Source organism: Aulonocara stuartgranti (genome assembly GCF_965226115.1).
Source record: "Aulonocara stuartgranti genome assembly, chromosome: 8".
Taxonomy (NCBI): Eukaryota; Metazoa; Chordata; class Actinopteri; order Cichliformes; family Cichlidae; genus Aulonocara; species Aulonocara stuartgranti.
Window position 1 is genome coordinate 26,575,550 of NC_138959.1, and position 20,670 is coordinate 26,596,219.

The following is a 20,670-nucleotide window of genomic DNA, read 5'->3' on the forward strand; positions in this document are numbered from 1 at the left end:
GAACAATGAAGCCCATGTGGGACTTAACACTGGATTGCTTTTAACGGTTTATAAAAGAAGTCCAGTTGGTCTATGGGACAACGTCCAAATGCTCCTTTGATTTGTGACCTCGATAAACACTTTTATAGTGGGCTTATAGTCTCAGTCGCTAATCTCAATAAATATATCATGTGGTTGGCACATACATGCAGTGGTTTAGGTAAACTTTTAAAGCAAGCTGATCTCTAACCAGAAAACAATGGCTGATGTCACCATGACCGTGTTTTTAATGCACAAGCTTTGTTTGAAAAAAAGCCTCAGGCAGTTTCCGCTTTTTTGTCCTAAAAGAGGAAAACGCTCTCTGCCTTGAATCTCTACATGAGAGCTGGAGAGTGTGGAGTTGGCCTGACTCGTAGATACAAAGCAGCTACATTAATAGAAAATACACAAGGTTGAAATGAACCAGTAATTATCCTTAACACAGTCCTTCACACTTCTCCTCTACCTGCTACATAAAGGTCGCTGTGGAGGGTCTTCAAATGTGTCCCTCAGTCCTCCAACCTAAAGCAGAGCAGGTAATGTGTTAGTCCCTGTAGGACAATTACTCCTCTCCATTTCACCCATTGGGCAGCCACCAGTGCAGCGCCTGGGGAGCAGTGTGTAGGGATGGTACCTTGCTCAGGAGTACCACAGGATAGGCTCTCAGTGGATTCGAACCCCCAACCTTCCAATCAGGGGGCAACCACTCTACCTACTGAGCTATCCCTGCCCTAAGGTTTGATGGACCTTCCTCACACACCTGTCCAACAAGCTGCTCAGCTCTTTTACAAGCTCTCACACAAGCAAGCGTTCCAAACGGATGCTTTTCATCAAGTTGCAGCTGACCACCACAGCTTGGTGGTAAATACTGTTCTTGAGTTCCTCTTTCTGGATGACTCACTTGTGGAAGTCACACCCTCACATCCTTAGGCCACAAAGAAGAGCTCCAGTTTGACTGTGGTTCTAAAAAGCAGGGCCTAAAAAGCTGCTGCTCACATCTGTAAACTGCTGGCTGACGCAGCAATTGCTTGCTTCTCCCTGGTTGCATCTTTCACATGGGCTTACTTCAACCGGGGCTGCACATTGGTGGCCTGGAACATGGTGAAAGACATTTACAAAAAATTTCTTAACCACTCAAAATCCTTCCACCTCACAACGGCTAGAGATGGCATCATCTCTGCACTCCATGACATGGAAAACAGAGCAAAGCAGGCTGAATCCAGCTGGACTCTCAATCAGCTTCCTACTCAGAGTGAAGTTATGTTAATTCCAGCTGTCTGAAAATGACATGTATTAGCATTTTTTCTTTTCCTAATGTTAATTTCAATTATATATTTAACTTTCTCAGATGGCAGAGTCATGCTCTGTGGAGACTGAAGAGTGGAATGGTTATATATATATATATATATATATTAAAAAAAACACCCAGCACGCCCCTGCGGGCGGTTTATCCTTCAAGCTCGGGTCCTCTACCAGAGGCCTGGGAGCTTGAGGGTCCTGCGCAGTATCTTAGCTGTTCCCAGGACTGCGCTCTTCTGGACAGAGATCTCCGATGTTGTTCCCGGGATCTGCTGGAGCCACTCGCCTAGCTTGGGAGTCACCGCACCTAGTGCTCCGATTACCACGGGGACCACCGTTACCTTCACCCTCCACATCCTCTCGAGCTCTTCTCTGAGCCCTTGGTATTTCTCCAGCTTCTCGTGTTCCTTCTTCCTGATATTGCTGTCATTCGGAACCGCTACATCGATCACTACGGCCGTCTTCTTCTGTTTGTCTACCACCACTATGTCCGGTTGGTTAGCCACCACCATTTTGTCCGTCTGTATCTGGAAGTCCCACAGGATCTTAGCTCGGTCATTCTCCACCACCCTTGGGGGCATCTCCCATTTTGACCTCGGGACTTCCAGGTTATACTCGGCACAGATGTTCCTGTACACTATGCCGGCCACTTGGTTATGGCGTTCCATGTATGCCTTGCCTGCTAGCATCTTGCACCCTGCTGTTATGTGCTGGATTGTCTCTGGGGCATCTTTACACAGCCTGCACCTGGGGTCTTGCCTGGTGTGATAGACCCCAGCCTCTATGGATCTTGTGCTCAGAGCTTGTTCTTGTGCTGCCATGATTAGTGCCTCTGTGCTGTCTTTCAGTCCAGCTTTGTCCAGCCACTGGTAGGATTTCTGGATATCAGCCACCTCCTCTATCTGCCGGTGGTACATACCGTGCAGGGGCCTGTCCTTCCATGATGGTTCCTCATCTCCCTCCTCTTTCTTGGGTTTCTGCTGCCTGAGGTATTCACTGAGCACTCGGTCAGTTGGGGCCATCTTCCCAATGTATTCTTGGATGTTTGTTGTCTCATCCTGGACTGTGGTGCTGACACTCACCAGTCCCCGGCCCCCTTCCTTCCGCTTAGCGTACAGCCTCAGGGTGCTGGACTTGGGGTGAAACCCTCCATGCATGGTAAGGAGCTTTCTTGTCTTTATGTCAGTGGCTTCTATCTCCTCCTTTGGCCAGCCTATTACCCCAGCAGGGTACCTGATCACGGGCAGGGCGTACGTGTTGATGGCCCGGATCTTGTTCTTACCATTCAGCTGACTCCTCAGGACTTGCTTGACCCTCTGCAGGTACTTGGTGGTTGCAGCCTTTCTAGCGGTCTCTTCATGGTTCCCATTCGCCTGCGGGATCCCCAAGTACTTGTAACTGTCCTCTATGTCTGCAATATGTATATATATATATATATATATATATATATATATATATATATATATATATATATATATATATATATATATATATATATATATATCAATCAAAACTTCACCTCATACACTCAACTCATGTTCTTTTTCTAATATTTGGGTGCCTGTTTCTTCTACAGATAAAAAAAAAAGGACAAAGAGGGAACAAAACTGGAGATCAGCCTGCAGACACTTCTGGAAAAAGATGTTTGAAGAGAAATGAATCACAGCAGCTGCTCTCAGATTATTCACGTTTATTAACATACAGTGTGTTTGTGTGATTAAACCAACACGTTTTGACAAAGCCATTGGGTTTTTTTTTTAGAAATAAACTGAAGCGACAGGTACATTTTGAAAGAAACATTATACAATCATATTCACATGAAACTCCCCAGTGCTACATGTACAACTCATATTCTAATTCAGTTCAGTTTTATTTCTGTAGTGCCAAGTCAGAACAATAGTTGCCAAAAGGCACTTTATATTGGAAGGTAAAGATCCTATAGTAATACAGAGAAAACAGAGAAACCCCCAACAATCAGTTAACCTACGAGAAAGCACTGTGGCGACAGTGGGAAGCAAAAACTCCCTTTCAACAGGAAGAACCAGTCTCAGAGAGCGATGGCCAAGAGGCGTTATTATTCATAGCAGCAATCTCCAAATGCAGACTATTATTACTCAGCAGCAAACAAACAGTAGGCAGTTATCATCTAGCTGTTGACCTTGAAGTTTTAAGCAAAAAAAAAAAAAAATAGCCAAACGTCTTTCTTAGTTCATGAGGTAAACAAAGTTCAAATGACATTACGAATGAGACAGGACAAAAGCTTCTTGGAATTCATCAAGTGCTGGAAAACCAATAAAAAACGTAACCAAACGAAGGGAAAGAGTCTTATTCTGACTCCATTCAGTCTTTCTGATATATAACATGTCAGACTTTGGCTTTCAGTCTTTCCCCCAGACAAACTCAATACCTGCAATGATGAGGACTTTAAAGCACTGACAATGAATAAAAACACGATCCATGTGTTGTGGAGAATTGAGTGGCACACCCTAATAGTCCATCTTGTGGTAATCCTCTAGAGCCTTCTGAGGATTAAGTAGATGTAGATGAGTGACAGTGAAGAAGATGGCTATTTTAACACAGAATGTAAATGTCACCAGGCCCTAATCTCTGCAAACAGTTGCTCTAATTAGATGCTAACTGCCCACATACATAGCAGTTTATATATAAACCTCTCACTCCTGTGAAACTGATTATCTGTTAGAGTGCTGTCGCTAGCTGGCTAATTAGCACCACAAAAAGAAGTTAGACAAGCTCATGAACACATCAAGGAAAGGTCTCCACTCATTTCTGCTAATATTAAGATATAATATGAAATATTGAGATTGTTGCGTGGGCTCGTGGAACATTGCACTTGATTGTGATGGCTGATACTGAATGCAGAGAAAAAACTAACAACATTAAACAACGTTATGCTTTAAATCACTTTATTCTGCTACAGTTTCACAGCAAAACAACAAATGTTTGTTCATTTCCATTTATGCTAATAAGTTCTGCCATCGCTGGATGTTTTACTCGGATTCTGCAGCCTGAGACAAGAAGAAAAGGAAATAAAATAAAATATGTAAAAATATAAAATAATCCACTCTTATTATTCTTTTTTAATTTCCTGCTGCAGTCTCCGTAGCCACTGATGCCCATTCCCAGCGTTTCCATCCATGTTAGGCCACACATAGGCAACAAGTATGCTTTTTTAACTGGTGGTTAAACACAGCTTGATAATGTAAATGTGAATGACTGCAGGAGAAAACAAAATATTCAGGTTTCTAACTTTACCTTTCCAAACTCTCTGCTTTTAGCTCTCATCTTGTTAACCTGGGATTCAGCGATGTCTGCACGCTCCTGCGCCTCCTCCAGCTCATGTTGCACCTTCCTCAGCTTAGCAAGATGAACGTTGGCCTGCTCCTCCTGTAGGAAAAGTCTGAAATTTAGCTACCGAATAATAATGATGAGAATATCAAATTTCTCACTTCACGGGAAGATCTTACCGCTTCTTCATTTTGTCGTTTGTAGGCCTTGACTTTGAGCTGCAGCTTGTCTACGAGGTCCTGTAGTCTCAAAACAGTCTTCTTGTCCTCCTCAGTCTGGTAAGTGAGCTCCTTGACTCTCCTCTCGTATTTCCGGACTCCTTTTATGGCATCAGCGGCTCTTTTCTGTTCAAGTTCCACTTCCCCCTCCAGCTCACGCACCTAAAGTCAGCACTCAACAAATTTAGCATCAACTGTGGTCATCGTTCTAAGTGATGCTTCTCAGGTACTGTTTATGAAAGGCTATGATACCCGTGCTTCCAGTTTCTGAAGCTGCTTCTTGCCCCCCTTCAGAGCCAGGTTCTCTGCTTCGTCCAGGCGGTGTTGCAGATCCTTCACAGATACCTCCAGGTTCTTCTTCATCCTCTCCAGGTGACTGCTTGTGTCCTGTTCTTTCTTCAGTTCCTCCGCCATCATTGCTGCCTACATTTGCACAGGAGGTTAGGTTGATGTTCAAAGTCTACCTTGTCATTGAAAAATGGAAAATGAATGATTGCTGAATAAAATTAAGGATAAAGACATTTACATCGGTGATGGCCTTTTTGGCTTTTTCCTCTGCATTACGAGCCTCTTGGATGGCATCCTCCACCTCCCCCTGCAGCTGGCTGACATCTGCATCCAGCTTTCTCTTAGAGTTGAGCAGACTGGTGTTCTGCAGCCAAATGACAACAAACCAGCTGTCAATAAAAGCGAACTTGTGCTAACAATTCATGCGTGAACTCTCACAAGTCCAACAACATATTTAATTTTATATCAGCAGCCCCATTACCCACCTGCAGATATTTTGTATTTATTGTATTTTGGTTTGACTGTGTCTGTTGTATGTTTCACATTTTCTGTTTTACTTTGATAGACGTGTGTGCTTTGTTAGCGTGTCTAGTTTTCCCTCCCTTGTCTCCTCATGCTTGATTTGTCCTAGCTGTGTTTTCCTCCTGTCTCCTGTTCCCTGATTACTCCACTGTGTATTTTAGTCCTTTGTCATTCACTCCTTGCTGTCGCGTCGCTAACGTACACACTCTTACCGTCTCATAGTCTCTAGCCTCTTAGTTCTCTGTTTCCAGTTATTATGTTCGGTTCTCTGTACTTTAGCATCTGAGTTTTCCTGGCACCTTTGTGTTTAACCATCTGTTTCTGAGTCCTGCCTGCCACACAGCACGCAACTTGACATCATTGTTCCCTCTAAGCTGCGCGTGTGCGCAATTGCGCACTGCTGGCACGCTCTCTGGCTGCATTTTTAGGTAAACAGCAGCAAAAAACTTTGTTTGCAAAACTCAGTAACGTTTTTAAAGAAGTAACTATATAATTAATTGCCCAACATTGGTCATTATATACTGTACTTTGCAGACAGAGAGTTACAGACTCTCTCCCAGACCACAGACTCAGACTCATGATACAAGTCAGAAAAAGAAAAGAAAGTTGTGTTTTCAAAATTGGAGTTCAAGTTATTTTTACTTCCAATAGTGTTAACATACTGCACAGGTCATGAACAGGATTTTTTTTTAATTTTCATTGTAAGTGGGCTAAAGCAGTTAATTAAAAGTAGTCTAACATAAATGCTGTAATTTGATTATTTTAATAAACCATGTAACTTGGATGCATTCGATGCTGGCGTGACCACAGTGCACACGTCTGCTGTCGCTCACAGTGGTCCAAGGGATCGCTCAGAGAGTTTGTGTGTTCGCTCAGACACATGAAAAATTAGAGGGAACATTGCTTGACACTATTATTTGCTGATATGGAGAAATATTTCTTATAACTTGGATATATACGAAGAGCTTTTTCACTATTACGAGTTACCTGAGAGTGTAACAGCCCGACTCGCTCACAGGCATCAGCTACTTCCCCTTCAGCCAATTTCCGGCTTCTTTCTGACTGTTCCAGAGCAGCCTGCAGCTCCTCCACTTCTGCCTGTAGCAGGCTGCTCTTGCGCTCCACCATGGCCACCTGCTCCTTCAGGTCCTCCTGGGTCCGCAGAGCCTCATCCAGGTGAATGGTTTGTTCCTACAGAGAGAAATTTACCCATGATTAGACATTCATAACCGATGTACTTAAAGTGGCGTTTCATATTCTACTTTGAGGTGGCTTTGTATGTTCCTCAGCTGCTTCTGGGCTTCAGCAGCCTGTCGATTGGCATGGCTAAGCTGTATCTCCATCTCATTGAGGTCAGTCTCCATCTTTTTCCTAATTCGAATGGTATCATTCTTGCTCCGCATCTCAGCATCTAGAGCTGACTGCATTGTCTCCAAAACACGCTGGTGGTTGCGTTTCATCTGCTCAATCTCCTCATCCTTCTCTGCCAGCCGGCGATCGATGTCCCCTTTGACCTGAGTGAGCTCCAACTGAATGCGCAAAATTTTGGATTCCTCATGCTCCAGAGAAGCCTAGAGTAAAAAGACTGAACGGTTACACAGAAGGGAAAAAAGAATAATAAGGTTTGTGTGAATTATGTTTAAAAAAAATCAGATTAGGTCACCTCAGCTTCCTCCAAAGCAGTCTGAATCTCTGTCTTCTCAGTTTCACTTTGCCTCTTAGTCTTCTCCAGCTCATGAATGGCTTTGCCATTCTCTCCGAGCTGTTCAGTCAGATCAGAAATTTCTTCTATAAATGTAAAACAACATGTAACGCTCAGTTACTGATCACATGAAAAATAATCAGTTATTTTCTAAAAAGGGAGCTATCATGGTAAATCTACTATCTTCTGATTGGCTGCCTCCTGCAAACATGATGTTTAAACAGCAGGCGATCACAGCTACTGTGAGCAATCGATGGATGGTTGGATGGACAGATACACAGATGGATGCATGGATGATTGCATAGTTAAATAAATGTGATGAACCATCTATAAGAAATCATCCACATACGTTGCAGGTTTTTGTTCTCTCGTTTGAGGACTTCGAGCTGCTCCAACGCTTCCTCATAAGAATTCTTTGTTTTGAAGAGTTCAGTGCTGAGGGAGCGAGACTCTCTCTGTACACCATCCAGTTCAGCCTGAGTTTCCTCATATTTCTGCTTCCACTCAGAAAGAATCTATAGAAAACACAAAAAGTAGTTTGTCTAAGGCAGAATCTGTAAAGGCCTTTATGAAATGCTTTGACTCTTAGCAGCAGTGGGTTACAAGATGCTTCAGTTACCTTATCAAAGCTCCTCTGCTTTTTATCCAGACCAGCTGCTTGAGTGTTTGCTCTTTCCAAGTCAGCCATGAGGTCCTCCACTTCTCCCTGCAGCCTTTGCTTTGTCTTCTCCAAAGAGAAACACTTGGCATTCACAGCCTCAATTGCCTCCTCAGCCTCCTGCAAACGCTGTGCAAGCTTTTTCCTGAGAAAGTTGGGAATCCATAATAATGGCAATTTTCTTACTCTATAATTTTTTTTTTTTAAATCTACATATGTACGGTATGTGTTTGAGAAAAAGTCTCACTTTGCCTCTTCCAATTCATCATTGCGCTGGATGGCATCAGTCTCATACTTGGTTCTCCACTGAGCCACTTCACTGTTGGCCTTGGACATTGCTCTCTGGAGCTCAGCCTTGGCCTCTTGTTCCTCCTCATACTGCTCCCTCAGCAAATCACAGTCATGGCGGGCAGATTGAAGAGCATGGGACAGGGCATTCTTTGCCTGACATGGAGGCAGATTTGGATTTTTATTTACAAAACTACACATAAAGGGTCAAATAATCCTGTCACTGTAAGCATTGGCAAGTTCAATGTTTTTTTTTTTTAAATATAAAGTACATTTATTAGCATGTTAGTTGGAAACATTTGTGCAACAAACTAAAGCTTTTAAAGTTAGTTTTATAATATAAGGACTAGAAGCCGAACGATTGCATTGCTCCTTTTCCTGTTTTTAGCTTTAGCCTAGTTACATTTAGCTTTTTAACTTTGGACACAGACAGACTGGTTTCTGATCTTGTGCTAATTATCCACTAGTAAACAAACCTATTCTACAAAACGTCTGACTTTTCCTTTAAAACCAGTGTAGCAACCAGTTCTCCACAACTGTTAAAAAAAATCGAACTGAGTCAACTTAGGGGACCAAGATGATGAATGCACTTTTAACCTTCTGAATTAAGTTAAGTTAAGCTAATCTAAGCTATGCTAAGATATAGCATAACTTAGCACTAACTTAACAGGTACTGTTTGGCACGGTGGAAACAAACCTTTATTTCTTCCTCAACCTGTCTCTTCAGTTCCTCGACTTGCTGGGTAAAGGCAAGCTTGGACCTCAACATCTGAGAGAGTATTGCGTCTTTCTCCTCAAGCAGACGAGAGAGCTCACCTGTTTGAGAGGGTTCAGAAAATAAGGCATAAAAAACAAGAGCACTTTCACTCCAAAAACCTTTTAATCAGCTGCTTACCATTTTCATTCTGAAGTCTTGCCTTTTGAGCATTTACTTCAGTGATCAGATGTGTGTTCTCATCATGTTTTGTTTTGTATTCACTCAGTTGGTCTTCCAGAGAGCGGCACAGCTTTTCATAATTAATCTGATAATATGGATAACAGTTTTATTTGTATTTCTAACATACTGATTATATGCAAGACACAATCCACTAATTGCTGATTACATTATTTTGAATGCACTATTCCCACTTTACTTTCAGAGGCCAAACTTTTTACCAAAATTGGTATCTTTGTATATATAATGATACAGCAAAACATGATATCAATTTGGGAACTTTAAACAGTGAGGGAACAGTTGGTTAGGAGTCAAGCTGTGGGTAAAAATGAGCAGAGGTAAAGAGCAATTAAATGTCAAATGACTGTTACGTCCAGATGATCAAGTCAGATTGTCTCTGTAGTGTAAGTGTAAAGGTCCTTCTAATTTGAATGCACACAACTCTGCCCTCTGAGGTCCAAGTTATACACTAATTAGATGATAATCCTAACTGTGTTAGGGTTATGGCCACTTAGATCTCAGAAGGTTAAATGATCTGCTGAGATTAGTTGCAGAAAACACATGGAACCTGCATCATGTAGGTAATGGTGATTTTGTATTATTATATTTGACATTCAGTATGAATGTCTTAACTTAGCTTACCTTTGCTTTGACCATGATCTCCATGTTGCTAGACAGATCATCAGTCTCCATCTTGTACTCACTCTTCTCCTTTTCTAGCTTCTGCTTGACTCTCTGCAGATTGTCAATCTGCTCTCCCAGCTCAGCCACACTGTCAGCGTGCTTCTTTCTTAAAGCTGCAGCGATGGCCTCGTGGTGTAGGGTCGATTCTTCGAGGTCTCGTCTTAATTTCTGAAACTCAGCCTCTCGCTTCTTGTTCAGTTCTACTTGAGCGGCCGTGGCTCCTCCAGCCTCCTCCAGCCTCTCACTGATCTCCTCAAGCTCTCTGGAAAGATCAGACCTTTGCTTTTCCACCTTGGCCCTAGCAACACGCTCAACTTCAAGCTCTTCCACTAGCTCTTCATTGCATGCCTTGTTAAAGCAACAAAAAAAACCCATTAACATTCACTGACTTCAAGATTTCAAGATATTTGAAAAAAGAAAAGAAAAAAAGAATTCAATAGATTTCTGCTGTTGGTACCTGAAGCTCCTTGATCCTCTTCTGACATTGTACAGCTGCACTTTGCTCATCCTCAATTTTTGATACAAACTGGCTTAATTCGAAGTCTTTCCTGTTGCACAAAATCATATCTATTTCTATAAGCAAACATTAGAAGCTTAAAATTATACCTAAACAAAGATGTGCCCATCCATACTTTTTGAGATGCTCCTTCAGCTGTTGATTGCCATTTTCCAAATCCATTATGGATTCCTGAGCAAGTTTCAGATCTCCTTCAAGCTTTCTTTTAGCCCTCTCCACATCCATTCGAACTTTCTTTTCTTGTTCTAGAGAGCCCTCAAGCTAATACATGGGGATATACACATTATACATGATGTGTGATTTGAATTTTTTAAAAACAACTACTGGCTATATAGACTTACATCATCAACTTGTTGCTCCAGCTTGATCTTAGCTTTGGTTAGAGAGTTGACTTTGTCTTCTTCTGCTTGCAGATCATCTAGTGTCTGCTGGTGGACCTCTTGGAGGGCCAGCTTCTCCTTGGATAACTTAGCAATAGTGTCATCAAGACACGACATTTCTTCTGTCAGATTCTTCACCTGAATGTGTAAAACACGTATCTTAACCTTCTGAGGTCGAAGTTGTCATCAGTGATGACCCTAACCGTAACTGCAACTCTAATCAATCAGATTGCATAATATATATATCTATATTTTTTTTTATTGTTCTTCTAATTGTGGCAATCGGAAAACAAACGAAACTGACAAACACATGATAAACTATTTATGTTTTTTCAAAATGAGTCAATTTTGCCTTCTTTTAGGGTTAGGTGACCACCAAAAACACACCTTGTTTTCAGTGGCATGCTTTTCTTTCTCCACTTTAGCCAAGGTGAGCTCCAAATCATCAATATCCTTCTTCAGCTCAGAGCATTCATCTTCTAGCTTCCTCTTCTTGGCAGTCAGTTCAGCGTTCAGCTCCTCCTCATCCTCCAGTCTCTCACTCAGTTCTTTGGTTTTAGCCTCGAGCAAGATCTTGTTCTTTATCAGTCCCTCGCATCGCTCCACAGCATCTGCCAAGCTCTCACTTTCCTATTTAACAAAAATCACATTTAGCATTTATGCAGACTGCACTCTACTTGTGTATTGCAAAATTCATAGTTTCTCTCCTCACAGCTTGAATCTGCAGACACAAGTCGTTCTTTTCCTGAAGTAGAGAAACCATTTTGGCTTCCAGCTCCTTCTTCTTAGCCTCAGCTTTGGCTAAATCCTCCTTACACTTGGCAAATTCAACTTTCATCATGGCCATCTCCTTCTCCGTCTCAGCACTCCTCAAGAGTGGCTTGATCTTAAAGTAGAGCTTCATCCATGGCCAGTGTTTCACATTCATGAAGGAGCGAATATTGTACTGAACGATATAAATAGACTCTCTGGAAAGAGGTGGAACAAAAAGTTCTACTGTATTTAGTGTGCTGAACATTGACCTTGAGTTTACTCTGGACTCATTTTAATTACCTTCTCTCCATCATTTTCTGAAACTCCTTCCTTCTGAGAAAGCCACGGCACAAAGCCTGAGTAATTGTGATAAGAGAGGCAAGTTTTTCATCCCTCATCTCTTCCAGCAGACCCAAAAGTCCTGCTTTGAAGAACACCTACAAAAGAAAAGAAACATTTGTCTGTATATCTCTTAAAAACTACAACACTATGTTCAGACCCACTGTTCTCAATGATACTAAAAATGATTGGTTACAACAAACAACATAACAGTTCTTCACTAGTACTTGGATTACTGTTGCTGACTACAGTTGAAGACGATGATGTTGGAGTTTGTTTGACTGTGGGGAAAAGTTTGGTACTATCAAAACAATGATCTGCTTAGTGGTATACGAACATGAGATGGGAGTAGCTGGGCTAGCTAGGTACCAACAATTGAACTAAGTGGACAATCCCCCTACTCTTATGTTCAATGTGGGATAAATACTGTCCGCCTTCCAACAGTAAGTTTCAGTTTCACCGTATGTTAGGGTGACCAACCGTCCTCTTTTCCCCGGACAGGTCCACTTTCCACGTTCTGTCCGGGGGGATTTTCGAGATTGATGAAAATGTCCGGGTTTTTCTATGGGCCCACAGAGGACCCATATGTGTGACGTCATCCCCGAGCTGCTGCTTTGTGAATAGCTGTTCTGCCTTACAGATGGGACACAGCATGCCCGATGATGTTTAAAAGATGCCAAAGCACAAGTGCAGCTTTTCAGACGAACTGCAAAAGAAATTTCCCTCGCACCGTCCCGTAATTTTTCTTATACAGATGAGGCCTTATTTCTGTACCATTATTTAATTCCAGAGGTTTTTAAGTAATTTTTTTGCACTTGTTGACTTGTAAAAGCCTATATGACATTTTTTATTTCACCATTTATTAACTGCACAGAGAAGGCATTGTTTAAATATGTTAAAAGTTCTTCATGACTGGGCCAAGTGTCCTCTTTTTTGGAAATCAAAATATGGTAACCCTACCATATGTCATTTCGAATATGGCGAAGCCTTCACTTACACTCAAAATGAATTACCTTGGTATGTCCGAACTTATACTGTGTGTGATCTACATCGATAGAGCCCAAGAGCTTCTCGGAAGCTTTCTTGTTGTCAATGAATTGTCCTTCAGGAATCACACTGGCATTCAGTACTTTGTACCTAAACAAAGAAATCTCTTATTACACACAATTTTTAAAGTATTCTCAGAAAAACAGACTTTTGTTGATTACCTTTGCTTGAAATCCCCATACAGGATCCGACTGGGAAAGCCCTTCCTGCAGATCCTGATTCCTTCTAACACACCATTACATCTCAGCTGATGGATGACCAGATGGTGTTCCATAATCCCTACAAGTCAGGTAGAGCCACACTGTCTTTAGGCTGTATTCAGGCTGCCATACATACAGTACAAGTAAAATAGTCTGAAATGTCACGAGGAATACCTGGAATTTTAGTTTCATTTGGGATCAGGCACCTAACAAAGTGAGGATGGGTGCTCCTCAGGTTTGTCATTAGCTTTCCCAGATTCTCCTGTTAGAAATGATCAGTGATGATTTATTTTTTCAATCAGAATATTTTTTCAGACTATTGTTGATCAGATTTTCAGAAAGTTACCCTAAAGAGGGCTGACACAGTCTGGAACGATGCGCCCTTCTTCTTTGCTGCTTTCTTAACACCACCACTTCCACCTGTGTTTTCTTCAAAATAATCATTGTTTTATTTATTTAGAATATTAAAAACAGGCCATTTTAATAGAGAATAAAATATTAGGTATTTCATACTCCTACCCTCAGAAGAAGCATAGTTAGAATAGAGGAAAGCCAGTAGTTTCAGGCTGGCTTTCTGGTAGAGTTGGACGACAGTCTCATTCAGCGGGTCCTTGTTTTTGTCTAACCAGCCTGTGATGCTGTAATCCACAGTCCCGGCATAGTGCACCAAAGAGAAATGAGCTTCAGCCTTGCCTTTGACAGACTTGGGCTTCTGAAAGTTGCTTGATTTTCCTAGATGCTGGTCATACAACTTGTTTTTAAAGGTCGTGTCTGAAGCCTTAGGGAACATACACTCCTCTTCAAGGATGGAAAAGATGCCCATTGGCTGTTGAAGATAGTGAGTCAGAAAATCCTGCTGGGATCACAGGGTCATATTGCATCTGAATAAACAAACCTTCTCAATGAGCTCGATACAGGCAGCCAGGTCCATCCCAAAGTCAATGAACTCCCACTCGATGCCTTCCTTTTTATACTCCTCTTGCTCCAGCACAAACATGTGATGGTTGAAAAACTGTTGCAGTTTCTCGTTGGTGAAATTGATGCACAACTGTTCCAGACTGTTATACTGCAAAACATGGAATTTACTGTAGAGCTTATTTATTTTTCTACAAATAATCAGATGGACCGTAGAAAGAAAACTTACATCAAAGATTTCAAATCCAGCAATGTCCAGGACTCCAATAAAGAACTGCCGAGGTTGCTTCGTGTCAAGCATCTGATTAATGCGGAGGACCATCCAGAGAAACATCTTCTCATACACTGATTTGGCCAAAGCGCCAATAGAATTGTAGACCTGTACATAATGACATTTTGTAGATTTCAACAGCAACTTTAATATCATCATGTTGTAAGGTTGTTGTGTGCAACACACTTCAAGACAATATCTATACACAGAGCAAGATTACTGTTAATTTGATAAAACTATGTTTGCTAGATGTTTAACTTATTTCACATGCCATTTTTAGTCCAGACGACACGTGCCTGCCGTCCTCTTTGATTAACACAAACTCCAACCCTGAGCTCTCCAAATACATACAGTTGTCATTTCAGAATGATCTACCAGGTCATAACAATCAGGGAACCAGAAAAAAGTAATTCTAGCACACATCAAAAACAATTAACCCACATTTTTCCAAGATGTTATTTTCCCCCCAAAGTACAGGATTAGATGTCAGAGTTCTCAGGACTGTAAGGTTAGAGTTTCTTGCTATATTCTTTTTTTTGGCCTTTTTTCAGCTTTATTTGATAGACACAGTGAAGAAATGACAGGAAAGCGGGGGCAGAGAGAACGGGAAAGACATGTGGCTAAGGGCCAAGGGGTGGACTCGAACCCAGGCCAGGCACTCTCAGTCATATGGCATGTGGTTGCCCACTCAATGTACTGAGCTAAGCTATATTCTAGCATCAACACAACTGATGGATTCAAAGACATTAAGCGTTTGACAAGGCTTTCCTGTCATTTAACAATAAAAATGATCAATACACAATATGAACCTCACAACGCTGATTAAGTTAGTGCCAATAGTTTTTCAAAAACCTGTACCAAGGCAAACACTGAAGATAAAGCAGATAAGAGGATGAGACTGAACATATAACACCTGTTCTTAAACAGCTCCATTAGCTTCAAGTTCACCTCCGTGTCAATTTCAAGATCCTGCTTCTTAACGTCAAACCGCTTCATAACCACGCTCCCCCATATTTATTTGATCTTCTCCATATGCCCTCAGTCCCTCGTACACGCCGCTCTTCTTCAGCTTCCCTTTTGTTTGTTCCACCTGCTCGTCTGACTTCCATACGACTCAGAGCCTTTAGCTGTTCAGCCACCAGATCTCCGGACTACAAACTCTCTCTCCACTTTTATCATTGCACCTTAAAACCCTTCTATTCACAATTGCACACACTTCATCATGATTCCGTCTTAGTCTATTTTTACCTTGTTGAGTTTTTATACTTGTTTTTTATTTTTTATACTAATGTAAGGTGACCTTGAAGGTCTTTAAAGGTGCCTATAAATAAAATGTATTATTATTATTATTATTATTATTATTATTATTATTATTATTATTATTATTATTATTATTATTATTATTATAGGATGAATTTCCACTTGTGCACCTGATATGAACTTTTCTATGTGTCCGTTAACACTAAAATTTGCAAGTTACCTGCTGAACAGTCTGCCCTTTGGTCACATACTCATTGCCAACCTTTACTCTTGGATAACACAAAGCTTTCAGCAGGTCTGCAGAGTTCAGACCCATCAGGTAAGCTGCTTTGTCAGCCACTTGTCAAAGAAAAAGAGAAGAGAAGAAAAAATAAAGGCAGAGTGTGATAAAAGAGGCTGAGATTCTAAGGTTTGAAAAGATTAAAATCTATATTTGCACATACCAAAAACAAACGATAATGAGCACAAGAGATATATATTTATATCAAGATAAATAAAATCATTAAGGTGGAACATTATGAATAACAATTACCCTCCGTGCCGTCTGGCTCTGCCTGCTCCTCTCTCTGCTTCTGCTTGAACTTCATATTCCCATAATGCATCACGGCACCTATCAGCTTATAGATGCCAATCTTCTCCTCTCCAGTGAAGCCCAGGATGTCGATAGCACTCTGAATGCACATGAAAGTAGAGCTGATCTAAGAGCAAAGTTAGCAGTGATGGAAAAGCAGGAAATGTTCATCTGACTTACATCAGTGGCCATCAATTCTTCACTGTCATCAATACTCGCCACGCTGATCTCCCCCTGGCTGACAAATGGGTAGTCATAGGGGTTGATGGTAATGAGGAGAGTTTCTGGAAAGAACATAACAAGCCCTCAATTTGGTGCCTTGCACCATACACACATTGTGTATATGACTTTGTTGCAATGCTGTCGTTTCTTGTGTCACCTATGAGCTCAGGCCTCTTGTTGGACATTATCTGGTAGAAAATATGGTAACTCCTCTCTGCGGCCAGTTGAAACGTTACTCTGGATTTTTCCAGTAAATCTACCAAAAACACACAAAATTGGCTTAAATAAAGAATACAACAAATTCTGACAAGATTGTATTACTTATTAATACCCACAAGTCTCAATATCAGCAGAAGCCAGCTTTCCTGTGGTTCCAAAGTGGATCCTGATGAATTTGCCCTGAAAAATGAAAGAAACGTTATCTATGGAGAGCAAAAGAAGACTTGGAATTAAAATAAATAAAAAAGTCTTCACTTACAAAGCGTGAAGAGTTATCATTTCTGACAGTCTTGGCATTTCCAAAGGCTTCCAACAAAGGGTTAGCAGAGATGATTTGATCCTCCAGATTCCCCTTAAGTAAGACAATGAACAATGTAAAATATTAAAAATACAGACAAGGCAGCTGATGAATAGTCCATATATATTTAAATATTACCTGTAATTTTCCAGTGGCAGCAGCATCTTTTTTCCTGTCCCCGGAGCCTGCGATTGTCGCAAAGTACTGGATGACACGCTTGGTGTTGACAGTCTTTCCTGCACCGGATTCTCCACTACAGTACATAAAGTACAATCAGAAATCTTTAATCAAGTAACAAATACAGGCTGTTGTACAATCTTTTAAATGCAGCTTACGTGATGAGGATGGACTGGTTTTCTCTATCTAAAAACAAACAAACAAACAAAAAAGCAAACAGTCATGTTAGAGAGGTGCACTGGATTACATAAAAATGGTAATATAACTTTTAAGCTTACCAGTAAGCATCGACTGATATGCATTGTCGGAAATGGAGAAGATGTGTGGTGGAGCCTCCTGGCGCTTCTTACCCCTGTAGGCTACCACCACTTCCTGGTTGTACACTGGGAGCCACTTGTAAGGGTTCACAGTGACACAGAACAAGCCAGAGTAGGTCTACAACCAAAAGCAACATCTGTGGTCAATATAAGCTTATTAGCTTTATCTGACAGAATAACTATTGCTTTTTAATTAGTCAGCCTGGTGAATTTAGTCTCAAAGGACACCATATATTTATGTTGTTGACCAGGCAGCTTAGGACACAGGTGACACTGATTCTCACGACACAGGCTGTGATGGATTATAAGGACAGGCGAGTAAGTGGTAACTATGAAGTCTTAACTCCAAAGTCAGAAGCAGTATATAAACAACATTTTAATTTAATTGGATTTTCTCTTTTTGTGTTGTTCTGTTTATGGTTCAAATGTATTGTTTTCTTTTTTCTGGTAAATAACACTGGATAGTGGGTTTTAGAATATGAGATGCTTTAATTCACACAGTGATCTGTCATCATTCATTAGATGACTTTAGGTCATGAGCAGTTGTCCAAGCATTTCACTACATATCGTACTGTGTATGACTGTGTACGTGACAAATAAAATTTGAATTTGAATTTGAATTTGAATTTGATTTGACTTAAGTAATGTAATTTTTATATTTAAACATATATTTTACCTGGATGTTGGACTGGCTGCTATTTTGTAAAATTCCATCACTTAAAACTATGAGTATTGGACAAAATTAGGCCAAAACTGGGCCATATTATTTAAACGCTGAGGCTAACTATATTTATACAGGTGTTTTCACCTGTATTTTTGTCATGATCCTGGGCCTAACTTTGTGTTTTTGAGCTTTTTGAAGTTCATTTCTTTGTTTTCCAGGTGTTCATAGTTTTGTTTACTGTTCTTTATTTATTCTTGAGCATTCTGGGAACTTGTAGTTCTTGTTATATGTTACTCTTAATTTAGAGTCTAATTTGTTCCCTCATTGTTTATTGTTGTTGTCCTGTTGTGTGTTCCTGCATGGTGCAAGTCTGGACTCTGAGATCAGCCCGAATGAAGTTTGCTTTTTGCTTGAGTCTGTCTGCCAGTGAACTTGCATTTGGCCTGCAAATCATGAAAATTTCAGTGAATTTGTAAGACTTTGTTATTAGTTTGAAGAACATTTTAACATTAATTTATGTTTAGTTTCATTTATAACACTTCCTGAAAAAGAGAATAGGCTCACTTGTCCAGGAAGATACTCGAGGATCGATTTGGATATACACTTCTCTAGACTTTTTCTATAACCTCAAAGCATTAAAAAAAAAAAGACAAAAAGAAAAGAAAAAGTAGCTACTGTCAGACCAAATAAACCCTCAGCTGACTGCACCTCTGCTGTTGGTCTGCACGCTTCAGTTGAGCAGCAGCTTGTCAGGCATTATCTGGTGCAGTACTCACATAGATCATCCAAGCTGCGTAACGCTCTTTGAGGTTAAACAGCACAGCCGCCTCATTAAGGTGTGTCATCATGGCCATGTCCTCAATCTTATCAAACTTGGGTGGGTTCATAGGGAAGATTTCATCTTCCTTCACTGTTACAACCTGTGACGGTAAGAAAGACATCTTCATTAAGAAATATATGAAGTTAGAGCCTGCTCTCTATATTGCTTCTACAATGTAAAGTACATTAAAAAGCTCATCAGTGGACAATCTAAATAAAATGTGCCAACGATGCCTATAAATCTCCAGTATAGAGATACATGGAGCAGATGTACCTGTCCTGACTGAGTTTTAACAGTCGCCTTGCCACCCTCTTTGCTTTGAAATGTGCCTTTAACAAAGAGCTCCTTTGGATCCACCACAAACACTGCAGTTTTGGCATCAAAGGGCCTGTTCTGAGCTTCAATCCTCTCTCGTTCGGGTCTCCTCAGATATGGAGCGGCCTCCCCAAAAACAGCCATGTCAGCGTCTGAACTCATCTCTGCAGTGTACACCCCAGGGGACTAAAACATCCAGGGTTAATGTTAGAATTCATCTATTAATGAATTTGATCATCATCCTGATCAAATCTTACCCCAGAAAGTCAGCGTATGGCTCCTTCTAGAGACACCTGAATCAAAGCTCCTGCTGGTTAAGTCAGTAGCCGTCACAGCCAGAAGACAATGAAGCAGAAAAATGTACGAAGCGTTGGCGCTTACTGCTTTTATAAGATGCATTAGCATAGACAGCAAACAACTATATTTAGGTCAAATCCCCCATTGAACGTGGGTGGAGGAAAGTGATTAGCTTGGCATGTGATGTCATGCAGATGGTGCTGAGCTTTTGTTATAAATCCGTGCCGTGCAGCAACTGCAGCTCAAGAAAAGAATGAATGCCAAAGGAGGGTGACCTCTGCCAGAGATACAGCTCACACAGATGATAAACTTTCCAAGTGTTTGTTATCTTGGGCACTGATCTCCAAGATTATAACTGGATTTGACATTAAGGATGTGTCTAGACTTAAAAGCAGCTATTGAACAATTTAAGCTCAAAGAATGCATTTGTAAGCCAGTAATAGTTGGTGGTACACAAAGTTATTAAACGCAAAGCAGTCACTGCTCAAGTCTAATCTCATTACTGAAAATCATGTGAATTTTGATTTTATTTTACAACTGGAATGTCTATGTGCAATACACTACAATAATGCAAAGAAACCCCAACAATCAAATGACCCCTATGAGCAAGCACTTGGTGACAGCAGGAAAGAAAACCTCCAGCAGAACCAGGCTCAAGCCGCAATCTGCAAGTATAAGCATCGCCTGCTACTTACTACTACTCTTTATTCTTCTTAATTCATATGGAAGCAGTGAGGGTTACTTTTTTTAAATTAAATAAATAATGAGATGGTGTAAAATGTTTTGCTAATCTGAGGTTGTATTTATCTAATATTAAGACGTGATAAGGACCAAATGATTTTATTATGTCCTTATGAATAAAAAAAAGATGGTGTCGTTTTTTTTTTCTGTATCCAATTCAAGACATTAAGAGTAAAATACTGTAAGCTAACTTTTTACTTATGTGAAATTTTAAAATGGATTTGGCACTGCTCATTAGAACGCATAGCTGACTGAAAGATCTGTCATTTTCTACGGTTTCTATTGTGTGTGTGTGTGTTTGTGTGTGTATTAATTTTCCAGTTTCAGATGAACATGAATGTGGTATCACAAATATTCTCACAAATAAAGTCATGAAACAATTACATAAAAAATGTGAAACTGTGTTTTACAGGGTTTTATTTTATGTCCT

The 20,670-nt window shown here is 40.6% G+C and overlaps 1 protein-coding gene across 1 annotated transcript; it reads right to left on the reverse strand.

Annotated features, from left to right (window-relative positions):
* Nucleotides 1-4,077: 4,077 nt before the first annotated feature.
* Nucleotides 4,078-19,364, reverse strand: LOC309713320 (myosin-1B-like; the record flags this gene model as incomplete). Its single annotated transcript, XM_082544873.1, has 38 exons — nucleotides 4,078-4,343; nucleotides 4,591-4,722; nucleotides 4,803-5,003; nucleotides 5,094-5,264; nucleotides 5,368-5,493; nucleotides 6,639-6,842; nucleotides 6,914-7,222; nucleotides 7,315-7,439; nucleotides 7,703-7,868; nucleotides 7,973-8,156; nucleotides 8,259-8,455; nucleotides 8,997-9,115; nucleotides 9,195-9,321; nucleotides 9,876-10,265; nucleotides 10,375-10,465; nucleotides 10,550-10,695; nucleotides 10,776-10,952; nucleotides 11,202-11,444; nucleotides 11,527-11,782; nucleotides 11,868-12,004; nucleotides 12,920-13,043; nucleotides 13,115-13,232; nucleotides 13,328-13,415; nucleotides 13,500-13,582; nucleotides 13,673-13,979; nucleotides 14,049-14,219; nucleotides 14,298-14,447; nucleotides 15,820-15,938; nucleotides 16,132-16,270; nucleotides 16,351-16,454; nucleotides 16,550-16,648; nucleotides 16,728-16,791; nucleotides 16,871-16,963; nucleotides 17,048-17,162; nucleotides 17,245-17,272; nucleotides 17,365-17,521; nucleotides 18,844-18,987; nucleotides 19,161-19,364. The coding sequence occupies 38 exons, from the start codon at nucleotides 19,362-19,364 to the stop codon at nucleotides 4,326-4,328; spliced, it is 5,826 nt and encodes a 1,941-aa protein (XP_082400999.1). The 3' UTR covers nucleotides 4,078-4,325.
* Nucleotides 19,365-20,670: the final 1,306 nt, after the last annotated feature.